The 25142-nt window shown below is 37.7% G+C and overlaps 1 protein-coding gene across 2 annotated transcripts in view; it reads right to left on the bottom strand.

The window, feature by feature from the left end:
- peli1b (pellino E3 ubiquitin protein ligase 1b) overlaps positions 1-25142 on the bottom strand; it is a 44533-nt gene that overhangs the window by 12833 nt on the left and 6558 nt on the right. Inside the window, exon 2 of one of the 2 annotated variants that reach the window (XM_087289185.1) lies at positions 4263-4518. Coding sequence is in view for 1 of the 2 variants with exons in the window: in NM_001077601.2 (NP_001071069.2) it covers positions 4313-4392 (80 nt within the window). In the remaining variant the exon portion in view is untranslated. 2 annotated transcript variants of the gene reach the window in all.

The following is a 25142-nucleotide window of genomic DNA, read 5'->3' on the forward strand; positions in this document are numbered from 1 at the left end:
AAACAAGAGTACAAACAACGGGAAATGATGTTTGGCACTGCTAACAATTTAGCTGCAAATTCATATTTATCTGTCAGACTGCTGTAAACATCCATAATCTTCACCAGGGCTGCAGGGTCTCTCTATGCGGCCGCTTTCCCTGCGTTCTACATTGCAAATAACAAACTCGCAAAAGATAAGTGAATGTTTTATATTACTTTCACATATAATCGGAATAAGCATGTGTAAGACACATTTCAGAATTTTATTTTAGGGAGCAGGCTTGAGGTTTATCCTTTTTATTTTCTGTCTGATTAAGGCTTAAACTGAAACGGCTAAAAGCTACTCTGACAGACAGTATTTACACAGCAGAGCGAAAGCACGTGCTTGTGGAGGCGTGACACTTTTTCTGGTGACATAAAACTGATCCGCGAATCACAGCACATTATAATAGCTGACCTATCAGAGCCTCTTTCCAAAGAAATTAGGAAATATGACAGTCATTGTCATGTTAGCTGATTAGCTGTACATTAAGTAAAAAATACCAAAAAATAATGTGATTTTCTACAAATGAAGCATGAGCACACATTGCTTTGCATCTTATAAACACATCCAAGCCTTAAAAATACACTCTGGACTACCACTTTTTTATCCTAAAAGTGTGTGGTTAGATATAAAGTGGCATGTGACATCACAAGGACACAGTGATTTGCATACTGATTTGCCACGCCCACTGATGACATCATTCGAGAAACCATTGTTCGTATATCAGATCTGAAGAAATGGAGCTGCCATTATCACTTACGACAGAGAGAATTTTTAGAACTACAGATCCAAGCAGCATGTGAAGAACAAATCTGATCTGTGTGAAGTACACTACATAAAGCATTAAGAAATGCCACACCTGCAGTGTCTTTTGGTTTCGTCTGTGGAGGTTTCCTCTCAATCCCCCACCCACCAACTCACTCACTGCCCGAACGTCCTTCAGGAACAGCATGCAGACACAGTGACTGCAATGTGATTATGTAGTTTAAACATTATGCGGGATTGTGTGGGCTTTAAATGAACAGCAATGGACTTTATTAAGTCTCTGATTGATTTAACATGAGCTTGCTGAAGGCATGTGTTGACGTTATTGAGTGCATTCTCTGCATATTTTGGCAAGCCCACATTATCACAATGCGCTCTATAAACAAGCTAAACAAGCTGACCGACTGAGCTTATTTCTCCCAAAGCTTCCCTCACAAAACGACACTCTCTTACATAGAGACCAGAAAAGTGCATTGAAGACATCTGGGGATTTCCATCAGGTGGCATCTTCACCTTTTGCAAACCTGAAAAAGCCATGCATCACTTATGATGACAGAGGCGTTCTCTGATGATCTCCAGAAGTGATGTGCAGGGAAAAAACAAAGTGAATCAGCGCAGAGCGGGAATTTCACAGAACATGATGCATGAACACGCACGAGAACTAAGCTGAATTTTCCACAGCTGCAATTTCTCATCTACGAGCGCATTCCTTAAGTAAACACTCTGGGAACGACAGACAGAGGGAGGGAGGAAACCCCCCCACCCCCTGGAGAGGTGTAGATGAAGGAAGTCTTTCAGTGTCAGCTGTTGCTGGGAGGAGAGAGTGAAACACAGAGGGAAAACAAGGTGGAGGAGGAAAATGAGCAGTCTCATGGAACTCATAGTGTGTGTGTGTGTGTGTGTGTGTGTGTGTGTGTGTGTGTGTGTGTGTGTGTGTGTGTGTGTGTGTGTGTGTGTGTGTGGTCAAATGTAGGTTATATGCTCAAGAGAGCCCTGTCAGTGCTGGGAGCACAGTAAGCAAACTTACGTAACACAAATATCATTCCAAAAACATTCAACAGAATTAATCAGTCACTACAAAGATGAAAAACAGAACAAAACACTAGGGCTGGATGAGGTTTTCTGATTAAAATTGTGATTGGACTAAAAAAAATATTTTGGTTTGCTGTGCTTCTTTATAGGGCTGCATAGCGTGGACAAAAATGTCATTATCTAGAGAAAAACTATATCAAGTATTTGATTATTAAACAATGTTTACAGAAAAGTGACTATTATTTATAGATTTCTTAATTTCTCGAATGTCAGTATAAGACCTTTAATTGGATGGCAAGACTGCAATCTTTTTTAAAGCAGAGGTAAAAACTAGAGATGTAACGATTCACCGTGAGCTGGTTAAAAATCGATTACAATATTTGAAGATACAAACAGCTAGAAATGTTGAATGAATCGCAATATATTTTTTGAACAAAGGGGGTGCTGTGTTTACAGGTGCAAACTTGATTTACCTGCACATAAGCAAAGAGCAAGAGGTGGGGCGGCAGAGTTAAACAACAGCGGTGAAGTATTCCAGACAAAACACAAACTGTGTGCAAATACTGCAAACAGACCTTTACTTACACTAACAGAACAACTGATATGAAGCACATAAACAGTCAACACAGTTATAAACCACTGTCAAAGATGTCTATATGCAAAAACACTATAAATAAGCCAAATCACGCGGACCAGATGATTTGCAGCTTCGCTTGCTCCGACGAGTGCTATGAAGATCACGCGGTGCATCATTGCCTTCAAAACGAAAGTGTGAAGATGTTTTTTAGACTGAAAGACAAAGTAGTTTTATTACAAAACCAGGTATTAGACTATTTTACCCTCTCCCTTTCAAATAAGTTTATGCATATTTTAATAATAATTTGCTTATTATTGAACATTTAAGAAGAAATAATCTTGAACATTTTTAATTGCATCACACTAAAAATACTAATTAATTATACAAGTAATATAAATTATTCACCTTCATAATCGTGTTCATCTCCTTTCACTATCCTACTGTATAATAAGTAATTTTATAGTCAGTTTTTTTATGTCAAAAGCCAGTCCTCTGGATTGGAGTGCCCATTGACCACCTCTGTACACACTGCTCTCTGGTTTAGGAAAGGCTTTCCTCTCCACACCAGCCATCTTCAGTCCCCGTTTAAAATAATGGATTTTAGTTTTCAGAATGAAAACAATCCATGCCCACACTTGTGTTTCACCCAGCGTTTCAGAAAAGATCTCTGTCCACTATATACCATTGGAAACGCATAACGTGACCACACACACTCTGGCATGCGCTGTAGCGTACGCGCATGTCTGAGCTCCAGGCAGTCAGCGGGTGCTTTGAGCACACCCAGGTAAGATCAAGATCCACCGCTGGATCTCATCTCACTATAGTTGTTAAATGTGATATTTAATTCACCTGGTTAATCTAACGACTCTTTGGTCTTTTGAATCTGTTACTTGTTCTCAGGTCACGTGTTGTGAGTGCAAAAATAAGTTAATGTGATAATTTATGTAACCACGTACATTGATTCTGTATATTGACTGATTGCCTTTATTTTCTATATTGTATAAACTTATTGTATGTTATACTTTTATAATGGCCATTATTGATTATTAAAACTTATTAAAACTATTAAAGCAAAAGAGACAGGGTATGTTTCATGTTTTTAGAAGAGAATGAAAGGAGGCAGTAACGTTATAGGCTCCGTTTTGTTATAAATATGCATACAATGAAGATGACATTCATATAAATATGTAGCTACACTATGCCTTAATATTTTTAGTGTGTTAATTTGTTGATATCAAAATGAAAATTTTCTTTACTCAGAAATATACAATGCATATATTTTCCTTTTGCACTTGCCCACTTCTAATCAACTCTGGCCTATTTATTTAATTAAGTGACAGCCTCTGAAATTTGATAATTCTCACCAAGACATATCAAGATTTCAGGTTTTTATTTCGATTAAATGCACAGCCTGGCACAAAAGGTAGCCAAAACCACAGTTTAGCAGTAACACAACCCCTAAATGAGCTGTAACCAAACACAATAATGGAGGTGAATCCTCTACACTCTCCAGGATGAGAATCTAATCCAATCCATGACCCCCTGAGAACATCTAATCAAAGACGTTAATACACAAAAAGCTCTTTTAGTCGGTCATGTGATGGTATATAGCACAGCAAATCACACAGGAGCCTGTTTTGCAAATACAAGTCAATGAAGTGCATTATGATCCTCTAACACCACGTTGAAACCCGCTTTGTTTTCCAACTGAGGGCTCCTTTGTTCCCGCCAACAAGCATCACCCTCACATTTTGCCCACAACCACAAACAAAAAGTTCAAGGCAGCTGACTCTATTTTCAGAAACACACAAACACGCACATGCAAGAGTTGTCACAGAGCATTACGAACTATTAGCTCCAACACGACAGATGCTGCTCTCTGCTGATCTGAGGTCGAATGTCATAAGGTCTTACCCGAGCACAATGAGTTCTCCGTATTTGACTGGCACTTTGGTTGACGACGTGGAGATGTTTTCCTGGTCGGGGGAGAACATGGGTGCAGTGTGTGTGGGGGAGGGGGGGTTGTCCCGCTCCCAGTGTGAACGCAACACAACCACACACACTCAGCTCTCAACTCTGTCTCCTCTTCATCACCATCATCATCCTCATCGTCACTTCAACTGCACAGAACAGAGAAAGAAACCTGTGAGGACACAATCAGCTGGCAGATCATTCAGGTAACTTTCAATGACAGGATTAAACCAGGCACCACTTAAAAATCCTTCGGCGATGTTTGGTGGCCTATATTTTTCAGTCTTACTTGCGCTTAGGCATGAGATTAAGGCTGCTAACAAGATCTAAAGAGTAAACTAAGAAGATGGTGATCCCCTAAACCCAAACAAATGCTCAAGCAGACACCAAACCATGAAGCTTAACACGGTCAAAGTAACCAAACACTCACTGTTAAATACTGTTAAAATCAAATGATCTAAATTCATTACCGCGTGCAGTGTTGGGGGTAACACGTTACAACTTATGCGAGTTATGTAATATTACTTTTAATAATAATAATATTTGAGTTACTTTTTAAAAATGTAATGCGAGTTACTTTTTAGTTTTGTTAATTCTGAATTAAAATGACCGTAGTCATGTGGAATCCCACACTCAATGAGAGAATGCAGGAATAGACTGATAGGAAGATGGCAGAGCCTTACATTTCTGCAATGGAAATATTCTCGATATTTTGAACTTATGGAAGAAAGGGAAAAGAGGATTATCTGAATGGACAGTGAATTTACTTTTTAATCAGACAAAAAGTACAAAAGTAGCAAACACACTGCTTTAAACTTTAATTAACCTGTGTATAGGGCATGTATGTATAGCTCTGGGGTCAGAAAGTTCATTTTATTCATTTTTTATGAGTTTTTTTTTTTTTCATTTTTTAGGTAAGTGAAGGTTATACCGAATGTTTTTAATTGCAGAGCTCCTCTATAAAAAAAAAGAAAAAAGAAACCTGAAAAAACTTCTGAAAGAGATGCCTCAGTCAGCCAAATGTAAAAGTACCAGGGCTTGACTAACTTTTTTTGATCACCGGCTACTGTGGTTAGTAAATTTGTAACATTACTAGCCACTCGCCAGTTGCCATTTTCACTAGCCACAATTTTGTTGTTGGGAAAATATATTTTATTTCCATAATATGCATACATAAGGGGCGAAGCAGTGGCACAGTAGGTAGTGCTGTCGCCTCACAGTAAGAAAGTCGCTGGTTCGAGCCTCGGCTCAGTTGCCGTTTCTGTGTGGAGTTTGTATTTTTTCCCTGCATTTGCGTGTGTTTCCTCTGGGTGCTCCGGTTTCCCCCACAGTCCAAAGACATACGGTACAGGTGAACTGAGTAGGCTAATTTGTCTGTAGTGTATGAGTGTGTGTGTGTGAGTAAGTGTGTGTGTGTGTGTGAATTGTGAATGTGTGTGTGTGATTGTTTCCCAGAGATGGGTTGCGTCTAGAAGGGCATCCGCTGCGTAAAAAACTTGCTGGATAAGTTGGTGGTTAATTCCGCTGTGGCGACCCCAGATTATTAAAGGGACTAAGCCGACAAGAAAATAAATGGATGAAAGCATACATGACATGTTGAAATTACTTAATTTGGATTTGTTTGTGCTATGTCCACATGCCTCATTCATTTCACTTTTTTCGTGTGTAATATGTGTATGAACTTGCTTAATGTGCATAAGCAAATGGGTCATGGTTTAATTGTGATGCATTGCAAATAGTTTTTATTTCATTTGATTTTTCAGGGCTCAACACTAAGGATTTACCAAATATATCTCCGACACCACACCAAAAATAAATAATTATTTATTAGCCACAAATTTTAAATAAAGTCAAAACAAGCTAAATATAGCCACGTACATGCTCTTTTTTTATTCAACAAAACCATTCTTTAAAAAAACAAAAAACAATTGACATTTAAAAAATTATTATTGTCATGTATATAAATCTATGCACAGTATTCTGTCCTGGCTAAAGGTCCCAGATCACCAGTTAACTACACATAAATGGGGAGCTAATATTCTATTGTTAATCTCCTATTAAAGAAATGTTATTGTTATAATAATATTTAAACCATATTAGCAAAACTAACTACAAGCAAAGGAAAGCAGTTGAAAAACCTGCTCATCTCTTCATTATCACACACAAACGGTTAACTTTAGGCCCATAATCTGTTAAGAATGGAAAAAAGCGAAAGCGGCAACTGCAGCTGATTACAAAGAATTAAAAAAAAAAAACATTTGGTGCTCTTGAAAGCAGCAAGAGTGTTGGTGCACGACCATCGTCTATTTCAAAGTGAACTGATCGCAGGTTGGTTTGCGTCAGGAAACGGGAGTGTGCACGCTTTTTTAAACATCACCTGTGCGCGTGAGTGATTATCCTCTCGTTCGGTATTCACCTGCTTTCTATTTTTGCCAGTCGTGCTGCTTTTTGTTTCTAAGACCACATTTGCACGCATATTGGGCCATCTCTATTGTCAAACCCCTGCTTTTAAGAAAACAATTACACTTTAAATATATTTTCAACCGGCCAAAGTGGCTAGTGAGAGTGGCTGTCTAACCCGTCACAGCTGAAATCTACCCTCATATAGCCCTGAATATAGTGTATTGCTTGCCATAAAAAGTAATGCCACTATTTACTTTTTTAGGGAGTAACTTAATTTATTGCATTACTTTCTAAAGTAATGTTACCCAAAACTGATCTTGTGTATCAGAACTGTAATTTCTGAAAGGGATTTTAAGATCGCACAACCAAAAACTATATTTAAAATTGAGAAATTCTTCATGCAAAGTTTGTACTGGTAAATGGGGGCAATGAAAGATTTTTCGTGCAAATTCTGGCTAAAGTTGTATTTTGCACTATAAAGGGAGATACAGAGTTCGCCTTAACAAGGAAATCAATTCAAGTTCATCATGACCTTCACTTTTAACCATGCTTGTTTATGAAAACTTCCTGTCAGATGCTACAGATGAGGTGAGGTTAACGACACTGGTGAAACTGTCAGTGCATGTGTGAGGGAAGTTACACCCAATCACTCATCATGCACATTTGGAATCAACAGAAACTGATTGTGAAAGAGGTAATTATCTCAGAAATTATTAACTGTACTTTCATGTTTTACCTGTGTAGTATAATGTATTCAAAATAACAGCATATATTCAACAATAAAATTAACTATTTATTAAAGATGATTTTTTTTAAAAAGGTGACAGTGGCTCAGTGGTTAGCACTGTCGCCTCACAGCAAGAAGGTTGCTGGTTCGAGTCACGGCTGGGTCCGTTGGCATATCTGTGTGGAGTTTGCATGTTCTCTTAGTGTTCGTGTGGGTTTCTTCTGGGTGCTCCGGTTTCTCCCACAATCCAAAGGCATGTGCTATAGATGAATTGGGAAGGCTAACTATTTCCGAGTGATGGGTTGCAGCTGGAAGGGCTTACGCTTTGTAAAGCATATGCTGGAGAAGTTGGTGGTTCATTCCGCTGTGGCAACCCCTGATGATTAAAAGGACAAGCCGAAGGAAAATGAATGAATAAGTAAATAAAAAATAATAAAAAAATGAAAGTTTTTTTTTAAAAACAAGATTTTTTTTGAAACAGCACGCACCAAGACAAGCATATATTAATTTTCAGAATATGCTTTGAAGAATCATTTTACAATACGCCAGGTATTAGGAATTAACAACAAGAGTGATTTGATGTTTTTCCATGTTGGCTTTTACTCAGCTAACTTGTTTATATGAGAGCTCTGTCTCTTCATGTCCATCTTCTCACTCTTTGTCCATACACAGCGACGCCAGCCACTCTGGGGATTCGCACCCTCTCCCGTCCCGCCATCCACAGAATCTTCTTTATTCACACCTCCCTTTTTACTCCCTCAGCGATCCCTGTCCCACATACCAGACTGTTGCTACGGGCTTAAAGTGTGTGTGTTACTGCTGTACCTCTAAGTCGCTTACTTTAAGGGGCGCAATGGAGATTGTGGTCATACAGTCCCTATATAATACTTTAACAAGAGCTATGAGCGTTAATGGGTCACATGCATCAACTGCACTCATAAATTCCTCACAGCCATACAAAATCAACACCTGCCCCATACACACTATCCTGATAACACCATCAAAGCATGCGGTCTAAATGACATCCACAGAACATGAAGTGCTAACAGGTGTTACCCCGAGCTGTTGACTTCTCATATAACAGGGAAATTAGGCCTTTAGGACAATTAACCTTTTTCTGTGCTCAGCTTTTCCATTTTAGGCAAACATTGAAAATGTGTTCAACATCTGTGTCATAACACTAAAAAACATTGAGTATGCAAATCATTGGATCTTAATAAAGTACAATAAAAGTAGCAGTACAATAAGTAAACAAAAGAGGTTGATGGTGCCCTATAATTTCTATATTTGCAACATACAAATAAAAATAATAATACAAACCTGTCATAGAGCCCTAGGCTGACTATTAATCTCCATGAAGAGTATGGGATCAAGAACAGTTTTTTGGGGGGGTGGGTACAGTACATAACTGGGTCAATAGCAGTCTATTAATTAGCTTTAGGACAAACAGTACTGTTAATGGTACTAACTTTTGTATACTTTGATGTTAATAGAGAAATATGGCCCGTTTCCACTGAGTGGTACGGTACGGTATGGTTCGGTTTGGTACGCTTTAATGGCCGTTTCCACTGTCAAAAGGCGTACCGAACCAAACCGTACCGTACCACTTTTTGGGACCCTTTCGAAAGGGTCCCAAACTGCAGAAAGGGTCCCAAAAGGTGGAGCTACATGCGTAGCTGAACGCTATTGGTTTACAGAGATACGTCATTCGTAGATGTAACAAGCCAGAATGCAAACAAAGGACCCGCCATGTTTGAAATACACAGCGAGAGATTACAGCGGAATTATAAATACATATGCAGCCATGGTCGATCCTGCAAACAAACCCTGTCGTCGTCATGATAAACAGCCACAAAGCCATGGAGAAGAGCGGATTCACCCCGTGCCGCGTAGTTTTTAACGAGCCAGTCTGAAGCCTGAGTGGTTTCGATTTCTTCCTTGCGCTCGCCGCGCGTCTCTATCTAAAATAACAAACTTCTTGAGCTGATGAAAATAACATGCGCTTGATTATTGACAAGCTTTTGGAAACCTGATCCTGTGAGAAACTGACAAACGTGAGTGACACATTCAGATAGAAAAGGACAAACGCGAGAGTGGAGCACGGAAAAAAAGGCGAAGCCAAGGATCACGTTATTTCTTCAGCAAACGTGAACAAACTGCCTTGCTTTAATCTTATTATCACCCTTTGGACTAATATGAACTGGGAATGATGGAATGACTCTCTAACAGAGGCTTAATGTGCTGCGGAAGATTACAGACACAGATGAGAGGTTTGCTCTGACTGTAGGCTATACTTTGTGTTGTTTTGAACCTAATTAACGACGAAATGTCTGCTTTGTGTAGTTCTTCTGTAGTTGGTAACATATCGGAGACTGTAAGGGTCTGTATGTGTTCATATATGTTCATTTATTTATTTATTTATTTATTTAATATAATTACAGACGTTACAGTAGGCTATTTCGCACCGTCATTGATCTGCAGTTACAAACAACTTCTGTTTATAGAAAAGTTAGTAATAAACATTTATACACAAGTATTTATGTGTGTAAAGTATCTATTTTGTGAGAAGTGCTTTTCATATGATATGTGAACGACCTGTGCAGCTTTATTGTAGACATTTTCTCGAGCGAAAATGACGTCGACTAAAACTTTGTCATACACCACGCCCACCAAAAGGGGACCCTTGGTAATGGAAACGCAAGCCTGATAAAGGTGACCCGTACCGACCCGAACCGTACTGTACCAGTCAGTGGAAACGAGCCAATAGAGAGTGGTTAATGTTGAATGCCCCTGAATGATACCCAGCTATACCTCTCTTTTCATCCTGATGATCCCTCGGTTCCAGCTCGCATCTCAGCCTGCCTGTCTGACATTTCACACTGGACGAAAGATCATCATCTTCAGCTTAACATCGCAAAAACGGAAATGCTTGTAATTTCTGCCAACCTGACTCTACACCATAAATTTTCAATCCCGATGGATGGGGGAGTAACGATTGATGACCAACTAAACGTCTCTGACCACATTTATAGAACTGCTCGATCGTGCAGATTCGCACTCTATAACATCAGAAAGATCCGACCCTTTTTATCTGAACATGCAGCTCAACTCCTTGTTCAAGCTCTAGTTCTCTCCAGACTAAATTACTGCAACTCTCTACTAGCAGGGCTTCCAGCTAACTCTATCAAGCCTCTTCAGCTGCTCCAGAAAGCAGCAGCAAGAGTGGTCTTTAATGAACCTAAAAGAGCACATGTCACTCTGCTGCTTATCCGTTTACACTGGCTGCCAGTTGCTGCTCGCATCAAATTCAAAGCTCTGATGTTTGCCTACAAAGCGACTTCTGGCCTTGCTCCTCCTTATCTGCTCTCACTTCTGCAGATCTATGTGCCCTCCAGAAACTTGCGTTCTGTGAATGAACGTCGTCTTGTGGTTCCATCCCAAAGAGAGAGAAAATCACTTTCCCGAACGCTTGCGTTCAATCTGCCCAGTTGGTGGAATGAACTCCCTAACTGCATCAGAACGGCAGAGTCACTCGCTGCTTTCAAGAAACGACTAAAAACTCAAATATTTAGTCTCTACTTCACTTCCTAATCTGCAATTGCCTCTCTGGATATACCACTAACTGTACTCAAAAAAAAAAATACTAATGCTTTCCTTCTTAGACTTTACAGACCTGAAACTTGCCTATAGCACTTATTCATTGTTGCTCTTATAGTTGTGTAAATTGATTCCTTGTCCTCATTTGTAAGTCGCTTTGGATATAATGTAAATGTAAATGAACATATACTAACCAGTTAAAGGGTCTTACATTTATTTATCCAATACATAAACAATCTTGGGAAAGTTTTGAGCGGTCAGATGATAAAACAAGTTCATGAAAACTTTGTCTAAAAATATTCGGTATATATACACAGGGTGCGAAATTGCAACGGTTTTGTACCTGAAATTTAGTCTACACAACCTCAAAATATATTTAAGAGCATTTGTGCAAGTTTATCAAATTTGTTGCCGTGTGACCTGTTTTCACAGCAAAATGTTCACCGTATGCGCAGATAATGGGACATTCACGGAAAATGCATATTTGCACCCAAAAACGTGAAACGCAGCAGTCAGGAATTATGCAGTTGTCATGCCAACTTGCTATAGTAAACAACAATTGCCCTGCCTCTGCGCTCTTCTGATTAGCCCACTGCTCTGAAACTGAAAGACAGTGGAAAAAAACTGTCAACTTCACATAAAAGTTGAAAATCTTTAACTTGACACGGCATCTTAAAAAAGGGAGGCGCTGAAAATGAAGGGAGTCATGGACGTCCATTAAGTGCATGTTTACAAAGAAAAAGTAGAAAAAGTAGCGCATTTATATAGAAAAACGTGTCTGAATTGTTTACTATTTTGCACATAAATTATGGGGTTCTCTCTAAAAAAGTTCTTCCCACCCTGTTTAGAGCATCATTATGGGCGTTTTACCTTATAACTAACATGGTTCAAATGATGGATCTGCAACAGAGAAACACATCGTTCTTTTCCCAAATGATCCATTGTACTTAGATGGTTCAGCTGCAAGTTACGTAGTTGTTTGGAAAATGCACCCCTGGCTGACACCTGTTTGACTATGTGAAGTTTACTCAAAGTTCATGTGAATCATTGAATAATGCAATAATCTGAGGGGAGTTTCATTCGGTGGAGCTACCTTGGTGTGTAAGTCTGCCATGTAGTTCAGGTCAACAACAATGTGATCTGCAGAGTAACACTAGAGCTTTTAAGTCAACTAGTTTGTGCGACCCCGAATATAGATAACAGTATCTGTAAATATCGGTGGTATCGATAAAATGCAAGCGATACACATCCTTATCTGCATTTCTTCTTATTAAGTGCCCAAAAAAAGTCAGTGCTGATGTTACAAATGACAAGAAAACTTATTTCACATCCTTTCCTACACCACAGGCTGAGTGTATTTGTCATACCATGGAGTAAAAAAAACAGCAGTTCTTCCTGTTCTTAGAAATCACTGTTTACACCTTACACTGAAACAGAGCAAAGGAGAAAAAGCGCAAGAGTGAGAATAGAGCTTAGAAACTGAGAAAACAAGAGTGCAAAAGAAAGGAAAAGGTTCTTCACACTATATCATCTCTGAAAACTAAGACAAGGCCATTGCACAACATTAACCACAAGTCAACCTTCCTGAGGAGAGAGAGCGTGAACCTGTATCAATGATTTGTTTTCGTGTCAGTTATTACCAGGCCTGAAAATCCTGTAATATTTCAAGACAAACCAGCTAACCATATTTACACAGCAAATCACACTTGATGACCTCCTTTATAGCAATTTTACACACCAGCTAAGCTAATCATTGAAGCATGTTGCAGTAATGTAAAATTTGAGAGAAACATGAAAGGAAATGTAGAGATAGAAAAAAAAAAGATTTTCATTATAAGGTCATCATATTTATGCATCTCTCGCATGCAGATTCTGAGAGATTTGAAGGCTCTATCCTTCTACACTCTCGGTTTCACACACAAAACCACCTCACATGGTCTGAAAAATAACTGACAGTCTTTCTATATCTGCACATCTCATTTCATCATGACAAATAGTTTCTGTTTGATGAAACCCAGGTGAACCCATTACATAAATGGGTGACATGATTACAGATTTATCTATACCACCAGAAGCAGTTACCTAAAAGATAACTGATATGGTCACAATTGCTAATACACAAAAACACAGTAAATAAATATATATAAATGCTCACACACACACACACACACACACACACACACACACACACACACACACACACACACACACACACACACACACACACACACACACACACACACACACACACACACACACAAACACAAACACACACACACAAACACAAACACAGTTGAAGTCAGAATTATTAGCCACCCTGTATATTTTTTCCTAATTTCTATTTAACGAAGATAATTTTTTCAACACATATCTAAACATAATATTTTTAATAACTCATTTCTAATAACTGATTTATTTTATCTTTGCCATGATGACAGTAAATAATATTTGACTAGATCATTTTCAAGACACTTCTATGCAGCTTAAAGTGACATTTAAAGGCTTAACTAGGTTAATGAGGTTAACTAGGCAGGTTAGGGTAATAAGGCAAGTTATTGTATAACAGTGGTTTGTTCTGTAGACTATTGAAAGAAAATATAGCTTAAAGGGGCTAATAATTTTATAGCCGAAATAAAACAAATAAGACTTTCCACAGAAGAAAAAATATCAGACATACTGTAAAGTTTATTTACTTTGTTAAACATAATTTGGGAAATATTTAAAAAACAAAAAATATATATCAAAGGGGGCTAATAATTCTGACTTCAACTGTGTATACATACATAGATACATGCATGCATACATACATACATACACACACACACACACACACACACACACACACACACACACACACACACACACACACACACACACACACACACACACACACACACACACACACACACACACACACATATATATATATACTTACATACATATACACATGTGTACTAGTTCAGAGATCTATTATACAGTCAGCAACTATACCGAAATAAAGTAGAGAACAGATGCACACCCTGTTTCAAACACACCCCTGCTGTTTTGTCCTGATTTGTCTCGCACTCCTTCTCTGTATAATGACCTGAAAAATAACCTGACCCCATGAGGAGCGAGACAGCCTGGGTTAGCATTAAGCCTGAACAGAACTGTGACAGAGATGAGATGCACGCAAATCAACAAGCAGAAAAATTAATTATGTCATCCAAAAAAAAAAAACTTTTCAGAGACATCAAAGGCACTCCACAAGTTTCACAAATCAAAAACACTCAATATAGTTCAGCCTTTGTGTCAGTGTTGCTGAGAAATGATTTGTAAATCTTGAAAATGCACACAAAAATACATTATTCCAACTTAGGTTGGGCTTAAGGCCCAGTAACCCCGCCAGCTTGGCTTTATTTCCACAACTTTACACTAATATGGCTCTTCAGATTAGCATGCTGGGATATTACTATAATGTGTCAGCTGTAACAGATGGCCAGTGAATTAAAAAGCAACATTCAGAGTTCTACATTTTTGTTGCTTTTAAATGTTTATTTATTTAATTTTTATTTTTTCAATTATTTATTTTATAAATATTTATTTTAGTATCACTTTGTCATTTTCAGCTTTAACCACTAAGGAAACAAATGTTTTTTATACAACAATGTTTGTGTTAAGACTGGGCAATAAATTGGAAACAGATTGCAAACATGATGAAGCAAAAGCTGCAATCGTCATGGGCAACTTGTCAGGGAAGCACAGTTCTGTCATCAATATTAAAATGCACTCTGAAAGCCAGAGGGCACTCTTGCAGTGACTGAAATAAGCTTCGGAAAAAAACAACAGGAAATCTCATAGTGATTGCTCAATAAATAGAAGATTTAACAGTCTTCATTGATTTAACATGACTTATAATAAAAGAACAAAGAAATTAATTATTCATTAATTTCATTCATTTTCTTTTCGGCTTAGTCCCTTTATTAATCTGGGGTTACCATAGCGGAATGATCCCCCAACTTTATGAGCACATGTCTTACACAGCGGATGCCCTTCCAGCTGCAACCCATCACTGGGAAACATCCATACACACACACACACTCTCATACTCATACACTACAGTCAACTTTAGCATACCCAACAATGGAATTATATCTTAGAAAAAAATATTTATAAAAAACTCAACTGTTTGAAGTAAAAAGAATATATTGCTTTCAGAATCGCAGAATGATAATATAAAAATTCATTATCATGAGATTTAATTGACTGATTATGAAAACAATTTTGCGTTGCTGGTCAATAAATTACAGCTCTGTATTGTAAATACATCTGTGATGTAAAAAAAACATCCTGAGATTTACTACTTATTACATAACAGTCTTTACTGACAAAATCCATTTGTAAATTAGATTAAAAACCCATCCCCAATTACTATAATTTTTTTATTAGAGCTTTCTTCCAATTAGGAAAGTTTTACAATTCATCTTGCAATCTTTGCAGCAAAGAAAGGTGTGCTACTACTTTTATAAGAGATCAGTTTTACAACTTGTGTCTGGTGGGAAATGAACCCTGACTTTATTTCAAGGCCCCAGCAATGAACCAAAACCTCCTAGCAACAGCTAAAATAAACACTCTTAACACCTTATGAACTGCACAGCCACATGTTAGCACTCACCCACTCAAAAAGGTTTGCACTACAACTCGGAAAACATTCAATCTAGCTAGTTCCAAACTGATAAAAACTAGCTCCAGATGAGTTCAAGAAACAACTACACAGCTTAGTACTAAATTAGCAATCTATACTAGTTTGCTGTGGCCATGCAAGCACCAGAAAATTAAAACATCATTACAGCCACCTTATTTTGGCACAATTATTACAAGTACAATGAACAAAGATTAATCAATCAGGAAAAAAATAAATAAAGAAAGAAAATAGTTTAGAAATTTCAAATAATGTTAACAGTGTCTGCATATTTAGCCCTGTATACATCTATGAACTAACCACTTCCTTTATCTTTAACATAGAACATGGTTTCAGACCTCCAAGAATATTATATGACCCTCATTTCCAAAATATACTACAGAAACGCATGAGATACTCCTTTTTATATTTACACTCACACCGTTTAGATACACAGATGTGTTTTTGTCTGACATACTAAAAGCAAGCAAAACTTGTCAGACTTCAGAGAAGTGTTTGTGTTGAGGTTCACAGCCTCAAGCCTCTTCTGAGCTCAGACAACTCCCATACAACTTATTCAAACATCAACTTCAGAATACAGGATTTCAGTCTGATGTTTACATGATTCTTGACATAGGGTGTTGTAGCAATTTGTAAATGCAAATGCATGTCAAGACACAGAAATCAATTTTTTTTATCTCATATAGTGGAGCATATAGGACACAATATATAGTCTGATAAATCATATAATCTGAAACCGCTGTAACATATTAGATGTTAGTAAAAAAATATTGTTAAATATAAAAAATATAAAAAATAATTTTAAAAAGTGTCCAAAGCAGATTCTACATTAAAGTGCAAGTGAAACCAAACTAAATCTGTACACAAACTATATCTGTCCTTACACATAAAAGACAAATCGAAATGGAAATTCTCATGTGCAAAAACCACCAAAAACCCAAACGAAACCACCTTTCTGTAGAAATCCCTCTTCAAGAGCTCTTGTGGGGAAAAAAGGTGCCAGCTCTGTGATTAAAATGAGAATTTTAAGACTCCAGCTGAAACACGAAAGCAGGTTCAAGCATCACTTTGCTGTCAGGGGAGTTCAGAATTATAGCCTAACGGTGAAAAAAACTCCTTTCATGAGTGAGTAGGATGTGGAAGCTTAAAGTGTTCCCACTGAGAAATTAGGTAGACGTTCTGGTGGCATCTGCGGTCTAAAATAGATCCAAAAGTAGAGAAGTTGAAATGAGAAGTTAGGAACCAGAGGGAGGGACACATCTGTATCCAGCATGGGCATCTGGTCTGCGGGACAGATCAGCGCTACATGTGGGTGATGGAAGTTTGAAGTGGAGCATGTTGGGTGTGCAGCTGCTTCACAGCAGACGAGCGATACGCACCCGCTGAACACCCATACGCATGGCCAGCCACAGACGAATTAAAGCTGTCTGGATTTATACACAACAATGTCAGAGGAAAACTACAATCGGTGCGACAGCCTTTTCTCAAAAGTTCAGGAAAAGACTTTTAACCATAGGGTTTTCAGTAAACATACAAAAAAATACAAATGTAATTTAGGTATCACAGCGTAAGAAATCAACATTTGTGTTGTTTTATCACACTATAAAAGTACAACTCTGTGCAAATCGATATGTTGATGTGTCTGTCATGGAAAAAGAATGTCAAAGTACTACATAGTTTTACTAAACAATTATTTAATACGTTAAACATTTTTTTGATTTGTATTAATTTATGGAACCTTGCAGTTTGTATTGTGTATTTTAATAAAGTCCTGTGAGTGTGTGTGTGTCTCTATTCTCTGATCAACACATTGCCTAACATGGTTCTTAAACTCTTCAAAACAAGGTTGTTTAGGAGGCAACATAACTTTAACTGGGACAGCAGGTACGTGGGTTTTGAAACAGAAAAAGTGTTTCTGAAAACAATACCAACACAATAATCAAGTCACAAAACCCATGAATCACTTTACAAGGAATTTCACAGACTGCTTAAAGCGTCCTAATGAACACATTACAAAAACATTCCACCACTAATGAGTAACTGGACGGCACATGTGGCTGACCACGGTAAAACTGCTAAAAGAGATCAGGTGACCTTCACCTGGGCGAAAAACAGCAAGGCTTTTTACATCTCCACCTTTACAGTGGTCCCACGTTAATCGCACAAGTTATGTTCTAAAAATAACCTGCAACAGGCAAAATCCACTAAGTAGTCTGCTTTATTTTGTACGATTATTATAGATGTTTTAAGGCTGTAAAACTATTATTATTATATATAGAATGAGCCTAAAGGTCAAAACCATTTAATCTTCATTTTTTTATCTGTTATGGCACCCCACAGCTGCATAACTTCTACCTCCTTTAGTATGTCCAGAAGGTCAACTTTTTGTGCAATGGTTAGCATCTTCCTCTGCCTTTTGGGTGCTACCATGGGTGCCTTTGAAGATGAAGAACATTTTGTCGACATTGTGAGGAGAAAACTTGCAAACATGCAGTACAGCACTTCAGTTACTCTGCTAACCATCAAAGATTTATGTCAATTTGGCAAGCTGAACGCATTCTGTAGTGTACAGGAGACATGGTGTGGAGGAGATTGATTGCCAATGATCTACAGCCAGTCAGGACACAGAACACAATGTGCTAATCAGGACGCTGAACACAATGCATTCTAGAAATGTCATGTCATGTAAAAGCGCATGAAAAAAAATCTGCAAAAACTGCGAGATCAAAAAAGGTAAACCATGTTATGGGACCACTGCACACTATTTTACACTGAAAACAGTTTGAATTGATGAAGCACCATTGACAAAGGCAAATGCACAGCGTATAGCATCATTAGTAGAAAACATAGATGGCGAAGAAGTGATAAGGTGAGATGAATCAGATATCCAGAAGCCTGCACGCATACGAAACACCATATGTATTGATGCACATCAGCCTTACATATGAAAACTGACAAAAGCAGCAGCTACTGAAAGGAAATGCCTGACCAGATTTACTCGTGTCATTCCAATCTGATATTTAAAGATGTTTTGAAAAAAAGATTTTATTTACTTATTCTTTACATTTTTGGGTTAAGTAATGCTTTAAATACAGACATGTACACATTGGCAAAGAGTGGCCTAAAGTCACCCCTTGAGACTTGCTGAAAAACAAATATCAAAGCTTAAGAAAAATTTCAGCTAGGAACAACAGTCCTTTGAAGCAGCAACAGAAACATCAAACGTTTCCTACATGCCGCTGTGAAACATTTAAAACCAGAGTTTTTCTAGGGCAAGGGACAACTGTGACCCTACATGCTCATTTTGTAAATAAAGTGGGTGCCTGTTTTCACGTGCTTCTTTTGCATATTATGCAGTGGTGAACTCCGAGTCACATTGGCTTCTCTTTAAATCAAAGCACTCAGATTGAAAGCACACAAAATATTAAACCGCTGTGCTACTTCTGAACAAACACACTTGATGCATGCAACAAGTGCCTTATTTTGGAACAACCTTTCAAAGAGGATGTTGAGAAAGTAAAAAAAAATTGATAAAACAGAGATAGAAAATATCAGTTTATGAGAAAGATGTCTGTGGTCTGTGGCTAATCGCAACAAACAAATCCTAATTTCTGTGAAAGTGATGATCAACTAATTTGAAGTTGCCTATCATCAGTTTGCATAATAAGGTAGCCATTGTGGGAATTAAAAAGTTTATATACTTTGTCTGGAGGTCTCCTACTATAGGTTAGCATCCACCCAAGGTCATAACGTAATTGTTTTCATCATAAACATTGCAGCACTCTCTACTCACACTGTGTCTGAAATGGTTTGTTCAAGGTTCAGGATCTCTGATTAATCAGCCTGCTTGTGTGATTGGTCGATTACTTACTGTACATGTTGGAACCAAAATACCCATCCATTACTATTACATTTTTTTTGCTCAAGAGGTTTACTAAGCACTTGTATACATAATGAATGGTAAATGATGACGTAGGTTATACCGTATCAATTCTAGTTTGAGTTTCATATTTTAAAAGTGCATGCAAATGGAATTTGTTTTACACAGCTGAAAACAATGCCATCTTGACCTATCAATAATAAAGATGGCCCAAAGTCGACATATCACTTTTGAGTACTGTGAACATAAGCTGCAGTTAGGGATGGGCGATAAAAATCGGTATCTGTATTTATTGCCGGACCACCATTATCAATAATGATAAAAAAAAGCTAGGTATGAAGTTTCAGTATGAAGGCTGTAGTTTTATTAAAATATGGCTGCAGAGTCAATGCCTTGGAAAGAATGTCTTGGAAGGAATGTTAATGTGCTTATTTTCCAGGTAAACCTAGTTGAAAAGCATCTAAACTTTTCAAGTAGAACTAACTAATCTGCTTCACACTTTGTATGAAAATACACATTTCAGTAATAACAGCAGACTTATTAACTTGATGAGTTGATGATCGCCTTGAGAGAGACACCCGGGGCCCGCAAGTGCAAAGTACATTGAAAATGGTAAAGGAAACCACGCGCTTGTGATTTCATATCAGAATAGCAACACACGCGAAAATGAGTGCCGTGTAGCAGTAGTCAGGAAATTGTGAATAAAAAAAGCTTGTATGAATGTCACCAGAGTGGCTTTTTGTTTTCTTTTCTTGTGCATCCCTTCTACTAGCTCCACATCAGAAAGACTGTTTAGCATAGGTGTAATGTAACCATCTAACTTCACAATTTGCAATGTTGCAATATGTATTCGAATAATGATGGCAGGTTCTTTTACTTGAAAGCTCAGATTTAATTATCATAATTTGCTTTGTTGACAGTTTAAGGGTTTACTGTATCATTTATTACTGACACCTTACAGATGTTGACCTACCATTTCCATTGCACACACTTTGTAATATTTTACCAAGTTTAAGAGTCTTTTTAACACTTATGTTTATTTTATTATGAAGAGATGAGATATTTTGCCTAAATATTTCTGTTTTTGACTATTAAAACTAGTTACCTTAGTATGGTGGTAAATTAAAAAAGTGGCTAAATAAAAAAAACCAAATATTCCTAAATGTATTGTTAAAAAATTCAATAATTATCGATACCGAATGATATGAAACATGATATTGTGATTTTTTTTTATATTGTCCAGCCCTAGCTGCAGTTATGCAAATCTGTCATAAACTTACAAAACTCAGTGCACAAAATAAATAGACTGAAATTACAGACAACTAATTTGAGGCAATTTAGAATCTGCTTTTATCTTTGAAAAGACAATAACTCAACTAAAAATTTACACACATTTCAAACTCCATGAAAGGTCACATTTAAAAAAGCAAAGATGTTTATTTAAAAAAGTATTTAAAAAAAATAAAACTGAATTAACCCAACAACATTCATTACAAACACACACTCCACGAGGCTGGTTAATCTCCAGAGTGCCATTTGGATCACTCACACACACTACCTCACCATAGCCATTCACCCAGCACTGAGCTAGCAGGCTAATTGGCTTAAAGCTTTCTTTGAGGAACAAAGAGTGCACGGAATCTGACTTAAACCCCATTTATAAAGTCTCAGCTCTGCCTGTGTGTTTGCTTAATGGGGGATCAAAAGAAAACAAGCGCTCAACTTCAAACCTAACAACAAACAAGCTGAGATTTTAAGGGCATCCCAGAGATCAGATGACATCACTTATTCTGTAACAGAGAATATTGTAACTGTTTCACCAAGATTTATTTGAATGTGCATTTCGATTTAATTTCAGAGGTGAGGGGAAAAGGAGGGGTGTGTATTAACACACACTCCCTCCCCTCCATCTGGTACTGATTACACCACAAAGGAAGAGACCTCTGCAATGCCCCACCCTCACGTGAGCACACAGGAACACGTGTACTGTGTAGGCTCTGGAAGTAAAGCCAAACTGAGTGTCCTTTTCTACTAAATTGTTCCATAAGAGCAACTTAGATGGTTCTTAAATCTCATATTATCTGTATTTAACAAGAGCAATCACATACTTAAAGTCAGTGTCTAATCAAAGTTTACAATGTTTACTTTGTAGCTCACATTATTATTCCTATGGTAAATAATTAATGCACTGAAAAAAAAGACTGAGCGTTTGCTTCCGAATTTGGAGTGGCAGACTTTCTGTTAATGTCCACCTGAGGGCTTCCAACTGAACACTGATATTCTTAACCATGCCCCTCTAGACTGTTAGTTTGCTATGAGCGAATTATGTGCAATTATTAGTTTAAGAAGGAAGATTTTTGAGCCTTTTGCAGAGTGTCTCACAGAAATTGCTTCAAGAAAAGTAAAATATGTCATTTTAAAACAATTATGTATTGAGAAACAAAACTGTTGTTATTGTGTCATGATCATGCTAATAATTAATAAAAATGCATAATATTTACTCTAATTCAAGTCTTAAGATCTTTAGAGCTAAATGAATCTAATTAGGAATGATTCATAGTGGTAAACTTTGTAAAGGTTATCTGTACAAAGTTCAAAGTACTTTTGACAGAAACATATTTAGGAACACATAACAAGTGTTTTGGGCTTTGTGTCATGAAATTAATTAATCAGTTGTTTAAATTGACAAGAACAAGCAGATTTAGGGCTGACACAAACCAGGCAGAAAGTTGACCGTCATTGAACATCCTTCAAAGCTAGTTTTTGTAAAGTGTTTAACAATCTGACTCTAGTTGGGCTCATGTTGGTGGTCGCTTGACCAGTACAGCATATTAAATCAGCATATTTGCATTCACACCAAAGGCGGCGAGAGCGTCAAATTAGCCAGAAGTCATTAATTTTCAATGGGAGCCAGCAGCAATAAGCAGTGAGGAGCATCGCGGCAAGTGTTCGACAGTGTGGACGTCGAGGAGAGTTGAAATGAAGTCGACTTTATGGTAATAAGCTATGACGCAGTTATGCGCTTGAGAGGAGTCCGGAGAACACAGTCCTGTGAACTTTGGTTCCGACCACAGTGGTTCCCAAGGGTTTGATCATAGGGGTTTGATTATTGCGGTCGCCGGATTTCCAATTATTTACAATGTTTTCTAACAGCGACATACATTAAAGATACTGATGAGTTACTGATGGGCATTAATGTTATACATTCTGTTTTTTAAAAAAGCGGGAATGTCATGCTAACTATAACGACAGTACAAAACAGTATTGCTGCTTTAGATTATTTTAGATATATGAACACATATTGGATAAGTGGAGCAAACCCACAACACACACAGCAACTAGACCTTCTATTGTGAAATGAATTTGATAAAAGGCGTGCAACATTTTCACACTAGAAGGCATGTTTTTATGCGGGAATGTAAGTAATTTGCTGCAAGGGCTTCTCTAAATACAAGATCAATGTAGCGAATTTTAACGCTCTCACCGCTGGAGCTGCGAAAGAAGACAGCGTTGTCGCCAGGCCTGCCAAAGTGTACTTTGACGCTCTCACCACCGGTTTGAACACACATTTAGCCATTGGTGAGGATCACTTAGATTTTTTCCTGTCCAATGTATTGAAAGATTCAAGAACAAAAAAAAAAAACAAAAGAGCATTTTAATGTTAGGACATCTTACCTGACAATTCTGATATATGCAAATATTTACAAAATATGAGCCACCTGGAGTGATCAATTATATTCATATTCAAAAGGCAAGCAGAGTGAGCAGTTTTAGTTTCAAATTCTCTTTCTGAATATGGAATATGGAGTACTGATACCTGCTGACATAGACGGCTTCTTCCTTACCCAAAGACACACAATGCAAAAGCAAGCAGCCAATCACCTGTAGTCTTTTTGATGCCTTTAAGTGTCTTTTTGTACAAAACTCAAAACATCAAAGCTGGCTTCGTCAGTTAAGAGGTTCCACTTTTTCTATGTTAACATGCACTAGACAGACATGTTGTAATTACATCTTACACCTTTTGCAGAGACCATGAGCTATATTTTCACCCTTTCTACTGCACACATCTTTTGTTTCTTTAACACAAAGCGTTTTTGCATTTAAGTAGAACTAAGTAGGTGCCGAGTTCACTCACTAAGTAGTTATTGGAGAGCATTAATTCACCATGTTAACTGGAATACTACAGTCAGTATATTAGAGTCTTTACTTTCTGTTGGACCAGAAATGAACTTTGTCTATGTAAACAAACTTACTGTGAGAAAATAAGTGTGTATTATTTTAGATGGCAGAGTACCAGCCTAAGAAGCAAGGCTAAACAAAAAAAAAAGCCAAATCCAACTACTGAGAATTTTGTTTACATTTCTTACATTTTGTTGGATGCTTCTGGCCGTATTTTTTCTTAATTTGAGTTTAAACATTCTAGTATTTTTTTAAAAGTGTAGCACAATCATAATTTAATTGGGATCTGAATAATAAGCTGCATACTTTTCCTGATCAAATCACTGTTACAAAAAAAAAAAATCAAGAGAGAGCGAGAACAATGCAATGGAAGATTACCATCTAGGAACAAGAAATGGTCACAAACAACACTCAAGCTGAAAATGACGGCTAGCTTTCTTAAATGAGAAAAGAACAGACAGATGGAGGGAGGACAGGAGAGAGGAGGGGGGGGATGAGCTTCGATTTCAGGAGTTTTTAATTATTCAATGACATGAGCACTGACACCAGAGAGAAATAAACAGACTGGACTGTGACAATGAACTAACCATGCAGACACAAACACATATGTACTTGAAACCACAGCAAAACACACACATGGTATTGAGTCTCCACACATTTGGGGCAATGTGTCCATTTCTGAAACAAAGGCTCGCCAACAAAACACACATCTAAAGAACCACTTACTACCCAAGAGAGAACAATGAAATCTTTCCCAGAAAGTGTAAAACGATCCTGCTAATCCAGCAAGGTGGGGCTTGCTCTTTATGACTGTCTAAACAGGAAACAAGTCATCCTTATTTAATACTAATAAAAGGTCTGTCAGCTGGTTTTAAAATGTTCGAAAGGATCTCCCCAATGACGCAAACTCCAGATACTCAGTATGCCAGAGCTCATCCTTTTCCTGAATTCAGCTTTGACTGGCAGAGATTGACCTCACAGTCTCCATGACAATAACTCATTTACAGCCCGCAGTGATCAGCTCTGGCTCTCCCCAAAGGAAGTTGAGGGAAACATAGGCCTATGATGGGGGTTGTTGTGTCCTTCAGATCACATGACTGGTCTCGTCTTTCACACACACCACTCAGAATTTAGCTGCCCAGAGCAGAACGTGTGCAGAAAGCGAGAGTCAGCAGAACATATTACCAGAATCAGGTTGTATTTGGTATAGCAGGTAGTGGAATTTACAAAGAGTTCAACAGACATACATGAGCAATGATTAAACAATTCATCAGTACACATGATCCAATCAGGTGTTCTAGAACCA

This window comes from Danio rerio, chromosome 17 (genome assembly GCF_052040795.2).
Source record: "Danio rerio strain M-AB ecotype USA chromosome 17, GRCz13ab, whole genome shotgun sequence".
Lineage (NCBI taxonomy): Eukaryota > Metazoa > Chordata > Actinopteri > Cypriniformes > Danionidae > Danio > Danio rerio.